The sequence below is a fragment of the Mirounga angustirostris genome, unplaced genomic scaffold, assembly GCF_029215605.1.
Source record: "Mirounga angustirostris isolate CCGP_5_RB_7025 unplaced genomic scaffold, mMirAng1.0.hap1 SCAF_17, whole genome shotgun sequence".
NCBI lineage: Eukaryota > Metazoa > Chordata > Mammalia > Carnivora > Phocidae > Mirounga > Mirounga angustirostris.
In genome coordinates, this window is record NW_026991725.1 from 27,624,085 (window position 1) to 27,635,488 (window position 11,404).

An 11,404-nucleotide genomic window follows, 5' to 3' on the forward strand; every position below is an offset into this window, starting at 1 on the left:
AGGAAAGGTATTTGGCCCATCTGGCGTTTTACCTTTTCACTGGATACCTGTGACCCTGCTCTACTGGTGAAATAGGCACTCTGTGCGGCTGAGCTGGTTCTAAGTCCCTAGATGGAAGTAGGAGTCAAACAGGTGTATTCCCCAAGCACTGCGCTTGGCATACATCCACCTGGGATGTCGGGGAAGGGCTAGGTCTGTGAATTACTCGAAGAATCCTGGACTGGATATTAGGAAAACAAATCTATTGTGCACCGTGTCCTATGTGTTTTTGTTTGATTCCTCACCCTTAAGTATTGGGCATCTCTTGAGACAGACTCCTAAGCAGCTTGCCTACTCAGTCACAAATGGAAGTAAATTTAAACCCTCTGCCTAGAAACTGACAAGTTCTCTCCACTCTACCTCAAGGCCCAAATTCAAATACTGTTCCAGCCAGGTTTGAATACATGCTTGACTTCTATCAGTATGACTTTGAGCAAGGTTCTATACTTCCCTGCTTCAGACGTTTAGAATTTCATCTGTAAAATGGCAAAACCAACTTTGTGGGGTTGTTTGGAAGACTGAGTTAACACATGTGAAGCAGATCCAGTATTGGGCACAGAAGAGCTCTCCACAAATGGCTGGCTATGAGCATGGCTTTGTGAACTTGAGAGGCCTTATCCTGGTTGCATTTCTCATTCAATCTTAGTCTGCCTGTGCCCGTCTTTCTAGGCTCCAGGGAAATTTTTTTTTTTTTTTTAAGATTTTATTTATTTGACAGTGAGAGAGGGAACACAAGCAGGGGGAGTGGGAGAAGCAGGCTTCCCGTGGAGCAGGGAGCCTAATGCGGGACTTGATCCCAGGACCCTGGGATCATGACCTGAGCCGAAGGCAGACGCTTAACAACTCAGCCACCCAGTGCCCCTCCAGGGAAATATCTTTAACAGCAGACAAAATTCTACCAACGGGCTTGTACTGCGATTAATAGGCTGGGAATCAGTGGTTGATTGGGGCCCATATTCTGTTTGCTGTTACTTGTGGGTGGCTTCCCCTCAGGCCTCCAGTCAGCGAAGTCAACTTCCAAGGCCAGAAGGGCTCCTCCCAGGGGCGGGGAAACCAGCTGGGGCGTGTAAACAACCGCCAGGGTTTTGCTGAAATGAAAGTGGAAGTGTATCTTAGACCCAGCTTGGAGAGGACAAAGACACCTCGGAAGGTAGAAGCAAGAGTTTAGTTATAGGGGACACTGTCTCTTTGTGCCCAGCTCTGAAGCCTCAGCTCTTGTCAACCGGACCCCAGGCCCATGTCAGTGATGTATGGTGATGCCGTAAGTGAGGAGAGTGTTGGGGGATGGGGAGAAGCAGAGGAGCATTCCTCTTGGCTGGGCATCTGCAGTTATCTCAGGGTCTGGTGGCCAAGCCTCTCTGCCCGTCTCTTAGACCAGCTAAACTTCTGGGGAGAAGCAAACGGCTGGGATTAGCTCTCCCCTAACCCATTGCCTCAGAGACAGTTTTGTAACCTTCACCTCAAGAGCTCATGAATTCCTTGTGTGAATGCGTTTTTCTGAGAGAATTCAGTTCTCACTAGATACTTAAAGGGTTCTGTGACCCAAAAAGTGTAAGACTCGTTCACACCTTTATCTCCTGAGATCTTGCCCAACAAACTTTCCCTCCTTATGTTTCACCCTAGAGTTGAAATGGATAGTTCCTCGCCTTACAGTTCATTTGAACTGAACGCTGGGCCCTCTTCCGGGTCACAGGAAGACCTGTTCCTCCTCCAAGAGCTTACCTAACCCCTGCGTGCTGTAGTCTTCCCCTTCCTGACCCGTGAATGCCCCGACTCCTGCTAGACTAAGACTGGCCCCCTGTCTAGCCTGTTGGCCCTTGATCCCTAGACATGCCAGCACTGTGCCTGCAGTAGGCACTCAATAAACAGCTGTGGAATGAATGAATCTCCTCCCCTCTCCAGCTTCTTCAGTCTTTCCCTCCCTGCTACTCCCCCATCTCATAAATACACAAATGTCTTGCTTGGGAATTTTTCATTCGTCCCACAAATGTAAGAAAGATACAGGCTCAGGGCGCCCGGCTGGCTCAGTTGTTGGAACCGAGTGACTCCTGATCTTGGGGCTGTGAGTTCAAGCCCCACACTGGATGTAGAGATTACTTAAAAAAAAAAAATTAGGGACTCCTGGGTGGCTCATTTGGTTAAGCATCTGCCTTCGGCTCAGGTCATGATCCCAGGGTCCTGAGACTGAGTCCCGCATCGGGCTCCCTGCTCCGCGGGAAGCCTGCTTCTCCCTCTATCTGCTTGCTGCTCCCCCTGCTTTCTCTCTCTGTCTCTGACAAATAAATAAATAAAATCTTTAAAAAAAAATTAAAATTAAAGCAGATAAGCCATAAATCCACACAATAAAAACTTAGCACACTGCTTGGCACCTACTAAGCATACAGTATGTGTTATTAATGTTACTGCCAAACTTTCAGAACCCCAGTTTCCCAAGATTATCTTGATTCACCCCCATCTTCTACCTCTGCCAAAACTACTCCCTTAAACGGCCTTTACATATTGAAAGGTGGGTTCAGGAAACTCTTTTCTTTTAATCACCCTAAATTCATTATTGAGAGATAACCTCTATTAGTAACATTTTGGGGGATGCCTGGGTGGCTCAGTCTGTTGAGGGTCCTGGGATTGAGTCCCTCGTAGGGCTCCTTGCTCAGCGGGGAGCCTGCTTCTCCCTCTGCCTGCCACTCTCCCTGCTTGTTCATGCTCTCTCTCTCTGACAAAATCTTTTTTAAAAAATAATATTTTGGTGTCTATCTTCCCAGAGTTAGCCTTTTTATGTTTGTCTAAGATTTTATATTTTTTTTAAAGTAATCTCTACACCCAGTATGGGGCTCCAACTCATGACCCCAGATCAAGATTCACACGCTCTTCCAAGACTGAACCAGTCAGGCACCCCCATGCGTTTTGATGTGTTAATAAAGATCCTTATGAAATAAAACTTTTTAAATCAACAGAATAGAGATCCTATTTTCTATACAGTTTTGTATCTTGCTTTTTTGGCTGATTGTGAGCATTTTTCCATATCGTTAAATGTTCTTCTATGTCTTTGAATTGCTACATGATATATTTATTTAGCTATTCCTCTATTTTTTAAATTATTTATTTATTTATTTATTTATTTATTTATTTATTTATTTATTTAACAGAGAGAGAGAGCACAAGCAGGGGGAACAGCAGGCAGAGGAAGAAGCAGGCTCCCCACTGAGCAGGGAGCCCGATGTGGGGCTCGAGCCCAGGACCCTGGGATCATGACCTGAGCTGAAGGCAGACGCTCAACTACTGAGCCACCCAGACGCCTCTAGCTATTCCTCTATTGTTGGATATGTAGATTTCTTTTTGTCTGTTTTGTTGTTTTGTTTTTATTTTATTGTTTTGCTTTTGTTTGCTTTTTTTAAGGATTTTATTTATTTATTTATTTATTTGTCAGAGAGATTGAGAGAGAGGGAACACAAGCAGGGGGAGTGGGAGAGGCAGAAGCAGGCTTCCCGTGGAGCAGGGAGCCTGATGCGGGGCTCGATCCCAGGACCCTGGGATCATGACCTGAGCCGAAGGCAGACGCTTAACTGACTGAGCCACCCAAGCCTCCCTGTTTTGTTTTGTTTTTAATGTAAACTCTACACCCAATGTGGAGCTCGAACTCAGACCCTGAGATCAAGAGTCACATGCTCTACCGTCCAAGCCACCCAGGCACCCCTCTCTTTCTCTGTTTTAAATAAAGCCACAATAATAATCTTTGTACATGAACTTCTGGCCATTTCCTTATAAGTAGGACTGTTTTTTTGTCACTCAGTCTCAGTGGTCATTCTCATTCCTCATCTTTGTTGGCCTGTTAGCAGCGTTTGGCACAGACGCTGGCTTCCCCTCCTTGAAACCCTTCTTCACACTCCTGTTCTCCCTCTAGGTTCACTGACCCCCTCCTCTGCATCCTCCTTGGCTGGTGCTTCTCTGTTCCCCTGACCTCTTAGTGGTGGGTGCCCCCAGAAATCAGCCCTTGGACCTCTCTATGTCTGCACCTCCCTCCCTGTTGCTCTCATGTAGTTGTGAGACTTTCTTGTGATCTTACTTAGTTTTGTGACTCTACCTCCCCCACATGAATAATCCCCAAACGTATACTTCTGGCCTGGACATCTTGCCTGAATACTAGATCCCTAGAGGCAACTGCTACCCTCTGTCTCCACTGACATGTCAAATAGGCACTTCGTATCTAATGTGTTCAAAATAAACCCTTCATTTTCTGCCCTAAATCTCTTCCACCCACAGTCTTCCCCATCTCAGAAAATGGCTCTCATTCCCTCCAGTTGCTCAGGCCAAAAAGCTTAGAGTCATCCCAGACTCCTCTCTTTCTTCCACACTCCATTTCTGATCCATCGGCAACCTCAACCAATCTAGACTCCACTGCCCCTCACCACCTCCATTACTCCTGCCTGGTCCAAGCCACCAACATGGCTCTCCTGGACGCTGTAATGGCCTCCTCGGAGGTCTCCCTGCTTGTGCCCTTTCCCCACATCAGTCTAGTCACACAACAGCCAAGTCATCCTGTCTGTGGCTTCCCACCCCTCATTGTGTAAAAGGCCCTGCATTGTCCCAACCCGTTTCCTCCTTTGTGACTTCCTCTCCAGCCCCCGTCCCCGCAATTCCTCTGCTCAGCTTCACTGGCTTTCTTGCTATTCCTCAGATCCGCCTGACAAACTCCCATCTCAGGGCCTTTGCGCTTGCTGTCCTCTGCATAGAACTTTCCCCCACATGCACACATGGCTTTGCTCCTGCATCTCCTTCAAGTAAATGATCCAGCATCATCTCAGCAAGGCCCGCTCTGATCACCCCATTTAAAATGTACTCCAACATTCTCTATCCTCCCCCTGCTTGGTTTTTGTCCACAACACTAACCCCACTAGCATACTGTAGATTTTATTTATTCTGTTTATTGTCTGGCTCGTCCTCTAGAATATAAACTCCACAAGGAGGTTTTGTGTGTTTTGTTCACCACTATGTTTCCAGAGCCTAGAGCAGTGCCTGGCACTTGGTAGAAGCTCAGTAGCTAATTGTTGAATGAGTGAATGAGAAAGCAGATGAGCGCGTGGACTTCTTATAGCCTCCTTCCCTTGAAGCTCTGCTTCATCGCTCCTCCTCCTCTGTGTCTCTGACAGTCCCCAGTCCAGGCCCTGGCACCGCCTTATCTTTGGCCAGGCCTTCTTTTTTTTTTTTCTCTGCCATTCCTTTTGTCTCCCCTGACCCCTGACTAGGTATCCTCAAAGATTACATTTTTTTTTTTAAGATTTTTTTTTTTTAAATTTATTTATTTGACAGAGAGATAGCACAAGTAGGCAGAGCGGCAGGCAGAGGGAAAGGGAGAAGCAGGCTCTCTGCCGAGCAGGGAGCCCAATGCGGGGCTCGATCCCAGGACCCTGGGATCATGACCCGAGCCGAAGGCAGCTGCTTAACCGACTGAGCCACCCAGGTGCCCCAAAGATTACATTTTTTAAGGCTCTGTCCATCAAAGTGTTCTTCCTTCTTTTTGGCTTCTTCCATCACCACATGCTGTTCCAACCCAGAGTCCTTTCCACCAAGTCCTGTCCCTGACCCCATGTGTCTTCAACAGCCTTGGGTTTGACTTACTTTGGCCCACTAATTAACCCTGAGAAACTTCAGGTTCCTCAGCTATAAAATGAGGATTCATAGGGGTGCCTGAGTGGCTTAGCTGGTTAAGCATCCGACTCTTGATTTTGGCCCAGGTCATGATCTCAGGATTGTGGGATCAAGTCCCACAGGGGTCTCCATGCTCAGCACAGAGTCTGCTTGAGATTCTCTCCCTCTCCCCCTGTCCCTCCCCCGGCTCACACACTCTCCCTGTCTCTCAAATAAATTTTTTTTTTTTTTAAGATTTTATTTATTTATTTGAGAGAGAGAGAATGAGAGACAGAGAGCAGGAGAGGGAGGAGGGTCAGAGGGAGAAGCAGACTCCCCGCCGAGCAGGGAGCCCGATGTGGGACTCGATCCCGGGACTCCAGGATCATGACCTGAGCCGAAGGCAGTCGCTTAACCAACTGAGCCACCCAGGCGCCCTCAAATAAATAAATCTTTTTAAAAAATAAAATGAGGATTGATACAATAGAAAGCATTCAACATAGCATGCATTATGTGCCAGGCACCGTTGTTTCCAACAAAATTATATGTAGGTGGAAATTGCTATTATGCCCATTTTACAGATGAGGAAACCAAGGCACAGAGTTCAGTAACTTGCTCATTGTCTTGCAGGACTAAGAGGAGTTGGATGTAAGCTCCAGAGGTTTGGTCCCAGAGTTTGTGCTTTTAACTGTTAGGCTGAACTGCCTCCAATACTCCTATGATGAACATAGATAGCATGAGATTTTATCTTCTGGGGTGGCGAGGTTGTAAAGTTGGCAAATAAAGCAGAAGCATGTAGGTAGTCAGAATTAACCTTAAATCATTAACTCACCCCTAGAGTATCTAGAATTTACAGTCTGTCAATGAGCTCCACGGGGAAAGGATTGCAATTTTTGTTTTTTTTTCAGCAGAGTGGCAGATGCACACTGGCTTGCATTTAGGAGACCATGTTTTCATGTATGTGTAGTCAAATTCATGTAAGTGACTACGATCAGCCTGTGTTGTCCTTCAGAGGGTCCTATAAGAGAGAAGTTTCAGCTGGGAGCTCGAGACGGGGCAGTTTTATGATACTTAAATGGAGATGGGGTCCAACTGTGCCCACCACCTAGCAGGCCCCCAATAACCACTGGCTCATTTCCTTGCCTGTTGGGTCCCTGGCTTTCTACCAAACTCTTGACACCCAGGTCTACAATCTTGGCATCATCTCTCCAGTTTGTCCCCTCTGTCTCCTTAATATAAACATCCACAGAGTCCTGGCGCTTTCCTCATGAAATGTGCTTACCCGTGCATGCCCACTGCCAGAGGCCCAGCTCAGCTCCTGCCATGTCAGTGGGAATTAGAACCTCAGAGTCTCACTCCTTCATCAGTGGGATGAACCCTGCTGCTTGGGTTCATCCTGCCATGGCTTGCAATGCTGCTTCTTAAACACTGTGCCCAGCACCTCACCCCCCCCATCAGAAATCTTCACTAGTTCCCCATCTCCTACTGATACCGGGTCTGAACTCCCCTGCTTGAATGGTTCTTTTTAAAACTCTATATTTGGGGCGCCTGGGTGGCTTAGTCGTTAAGCGTCTGCCTTCGGCTCAGGTCATGATCTCAGGGTCCTGGGATCGAGCCCCGCATCGGGCTCCCTGCTCTGCAGGAAGCCTGCTTCTCCCTCTCCCACTCCCCCTGCTTGTGTTCCCTCTCTCACTGTCTCTCTCTCTGTCAAATAAATAAAATCTTTAAAAAAAAAGAAAACTCTGTATTTGTTGGGGTGCCTGGGTGGCTCGGTTGAGCGACCGAGTCTTGATTTTGGCTCAGGTCATGATCTCAGGGTCATGAGATCGAGCCCCACGTTGGGCTCCACACTCAGCACAGAGCCTGCTTGAGATTCTTTCCCCCTCCCTCTCCTTCCCACTCTGCCCCTCCCCCTTCTCATGCTTGCTCTCACTCTCTCTCTCACATAAATAAAATACAATCTTTTTTTAAAAATGGGAAGGTATAGGATACTGGTACCACATTCCCACGTGAGAAAATCTTGGTTGGAGCTGAGAAGAGGCTTCCACTTTAGTGGGAACATGCTCTCTCCAGTCTGTGAGTCCCTAGCGTTCCCTATCATCTACAGTGACTCCTGGACTCATTGATGTCATCTAACCAGGCCTTAAAGCACCTTATTTATAGAAATATAAAGAACTGGGTACCTTTCTCACTACTCATAAACCAGCATTATTTGGTCAAGCCCTGGCTTTCCTCTGCTTAAAAACAAAGTGAACTCACACTGAATGTCTTCGGTGCCCTCTGTAATATGCTCCCATTCTGTCATTCATTCACTGCAGTCATTCATTCATTCAACACACATTGACTGAATGCCCGTTTTGTGCCAGGGACTCTGCTGAACACTGGGGATACAGAGATGACTAGGACAGAGTCCCGCCTTCCCAAGTGAGCTCACGCTTCTTTGAGCTGACTTTATTTATCAGGTCTCCCAACCACAGAGTGAACCCTGCCAGCTAACGTCTACTCCATCCCACAAACAAAGGTGCATTTATTCATATCCCTGGTGTCATTCCCTTGCCCATGTTGTCACTCTCTGTCTCTGGACTTGCTCCAAATCATACCCAGCCTGAAAGGCTGCTTAGTACAGTGGAAAGAGTGGCAGTCAAGGGACAAGCTGGGAGATGTGGGGTAAACTGCTCCCCCACTCTGGGCTTGACTTCTTTTTTTGGCGGGGGGGCATGATTTCTTCACTGGAAAGCACAGATTAGCAGTCTGGAGCCAGCCTGCATAGTGCCGAATGACTTCGGGCAAGTCACTTAACCTCTCTGAGCTTTGGTTTCCTCATCTGTAAAATAAGATTAAGAGGGAGTTTATCTCATAGGGTTGTTTCAAGAATGGAGTGATACAATCCATATCAAAAGCTTGACACAGTGCCTGACACACAGTAAGTGCTCAATAAATGTTAGCTAAGGGCGCCTGGGTGGCTCAGTTGGTTACGCGACTGCCTTCGGCTCAGGTCATGATCCTGGAGTCCCGGGATCAAGTCCCGCATCGGGCTCCTTGCTCGGCGGGGAGTCTGCTTCTCCCTCTGCCCTTCCCCCCTCTCATGCTCTCTCTCTAATAAATAAATAAATAAATAAATAAATCTTAAAAAAATAAAATAAATGTTAGCTAATAGTATGACATTTTGCCACTCTAAGCCCCCACTCCTTCTGAAGGCCTCCCTAGTGATGTTAAGTCCTATGGGACGACGGTCCCTCCTCCATACTCCCGATGTCCTCCACAGTCCGTCGTGTGAGGGTACATGCTGCCTTGGGTACCGTTTCCTCCAGACCCGAGGGCTGGCCTCTTGTCCCTGTGTCTCCCTGTGTCCGGGCCCAGCACCCTGCAGCAGGAGCTCAGTGTTTGTTAAAAGCAAGCTCTCCTGTAAAGAGCAGCTGTGGCTGCTGCCAGGGCCCCTCCTGCGCCCCCAGAGAGTGGCCAGGCGCCCCAGGGATGAGGTCAGCCAAGTCCTGAGGAGAGCAGGCCAGGACCCGCCCGGGGCAGGGGAAAGGGGCTGGACTGTCCTGGAGCTGAGCATCAGCTCTGCTGTGGGAGAGTCCGCAACAGGGTCCCCTTCCCCTGGGCTCCCTCTCCGGGAGGGCAGGTGGATGTGTGCTCATTTCCCCCCTGCTCTAATAGACCCTCGATGCCCTCCGGGAGGAGCAGGCCGGACTGAAGAGCAGGCTGCAGGAGCTGCAGCGGCGGCGGAGGGAGCTCAGGGCCCTACCCTACGACCAGGTAAGCTGGCAGAGGGGTGTGGCCGGGCAGGAAGAACTAGAAGTCAGTTTCCCTCCTGGCGCTGCCGCTTCCTCGCTCTGTGACCTCGAGTATGTGACTTGAACTCTCTGGACCTGTTTTCTCATCTGTAAAGTGGAGCTACCAAACTTGCAGCACTGTGTGAGGACAAGCTAAGATCTTGGGTCTAAAGTGCCGGTATAGGCTTGACCTACATTCATCTGCTCCTTTTTTTTTCTTTTTTTTTTTAAAGATTTTATTTATTTATTTATTTGAGAGTGAGAGAGCACAAGAGGGGGGAGCGGGAGAGGGAGGAGCAGACTCCCCGCTGAGCAGGGAGCCCGATGCGGGACTCGATGCGGGACTCGATCCTGGGACTCGATCCCGGGACTCCAGAATCATGACCTGAGCCGAAGGCAGTCGCTTAACCGACTGAGCCACCCAGGCGCCCCATCCGCTCCTTTCAATAAATGTATTTGTCCCCGGCATCGAACACTTTCCTCCTGGGGGCCGGGGTGGGGCCTCTCCCACCCTTGAAGGCTGCATCAGCCTCCCTTCCCCCACCTCCAGGTCCCATTCCAGGCACCTGCGGTCCCTCTGGTGTTCCGAGGACACACTCAGCAGGGCCAGGAAGCGCCCAAGTGGTTGGTCTCCAAAGTGCGGATCGGCTACCCTCTGTCTGGAGGCTCTGCTCTGGTCACCTTCAATGACCCCAAGGGTGAGTCCTCTGAGAGAGGCCCCGGGAGGGAGGCTGGGAGGCTTCCCGGCACTGACCATGCTCCCCCCACCCCGGGGCGCCCCCCTCCAGTGGCCCAGAGGGTGTTGCAACAAAAGGAGCATGAGATCCACATAGAGGAATGCCGGCTGCGGGTGCAAGTGCGGGCTCTGGAGCTGCCCGTGGTGACCACCATACAGGTGACAGCGCGGCAGGGTCCTGGGACACGCCGGGGCTGCGGTGCGCTTGGGCCCCAGGCAGCGGGGCCGGGCCTCCCCTTCTTGTCTGCCCCTAGGTGTCCACTCAGGTGAGCAGGCGCAGCGTGCTGGTCAGTGGGTTTCCTGCCGGGCTCAGGCTGGGTGAGGAGGAGCTGCTGGACAAGCTGGAGATCTTCTTTGGCAAGACCAGGAACGGGGGTGGTGACGTGGAGTCTCGGGAGCTGCTGCGAGGGGGCGTCGTGCTGGGTTTCACTGAGGGCGCAGGTGAGGGCCCCGCCCACAAGACTGGGGCCGATTGAGGACTCAGGCCCCAGGAGAGCAGGGCGCGCGACGCTAGCAGTCCATCCCTCTCTCCCCCTCCAGTGGCCCAGTACTTGTGCCGGGTTGGCCAGTTCACAGTGCCACTGGGCGAGTGTAAGTGCCCTGTGAGAGTCTCCCCCTACCTCAGTGGGGAGATCCAGAAGGCCGAGGTAAGTGGGAAGGTTACTCGGGGGCTGGGCCGGGCGCCTGCCTGCCTGCCTGCCGGAAACTTGCCCAAGGATCAGAGTCCCCGAACCCCTCTGCCCTCCCCCTTGCCAGCCTCTCTGGCCTCCTCGCCCCTTCCCTACCCCCAGGGGTACCACCTGCCCCCAGTCCCTGACTCCCAGGAGCCTTTGCCCATCCCCTGGCTCCTTTTCCAGATCGCGTTCCGGCCGGTGCCCCAGTCAGTGCTGGTGCTCAACATTCCTGATGTCCTGGATGGCTCGCAGCTGCAGGACATCCTGGAGACCCACTTCCAGAAGCCCTCCCGCGGAGGTGGGGAGGTGGAGGCCCTGAGAGTCGTGCCCCCCGGACAGCGGGGCCTGGCGGTCTTCACCGCCACCTCGGGCTAAGAGCCTGCCCTCCTCGGCGCCCGCACCCATCTGCCAAGCCTCTCGAACCAGGCTGCCCAAGAACAATAAAAGTGGCGTGATCTTCTCATTTCATTTCGTAAAAGGAAACTTGATTTGAGCATGACAGGAGGAACCCTAACCTTCCACTCTCAGCACTGGCCTTCCGGGAGCCCACCTTCCCC

General features: G+C 50.6%; 1 protein-coding gene across 7 annotated transcripts; it reads left to right on the forward strand.

The window, feature by feature from the left end:
- Window positions 1-439: 439 nt before the first annotated feature.
- IFI35 (interferon induced protein 35) lies at window positions 440-11,310 on the forward strand. Of its 7 annotated transcripts, XM_045888843.3 has the most exons (7): window positions 440-1,189; window positions 9,322-9,420; window positions 9,988-10,135; window positions 10,226-10,332; window positions 10,428-10,614; window positions 10,714-10,820; window positions 11,031-11,310. In XM_045888843.3, the coding sequence occupies exons 1-7, from the start codon at window positions 1,133-1,135 to the stop codon at window positions 11,220-11,222; spliced, it is 897 nt and encodes a 298-aa protein (XP_045744799.1). In that variant the 5' UTR covers window positions 440-1,132; the 3' UTR covers window positions 11,223-11,310. The 7 variants fall into 7 exon arrangements, with proteins under 7 accessions (XP_045744799.1, XP_045744798.1, XP_064438935.1 ...); XM_045888842.3 differs by having other exon boundaries at window positions 440-1,300; window positions 10,714-11,310; XM_064582865.1 differs by having other exon boundaries at window positions 9,988-10,332.
- Window positions 11,311-11,404: the final 94 nt, after the last annotated feature.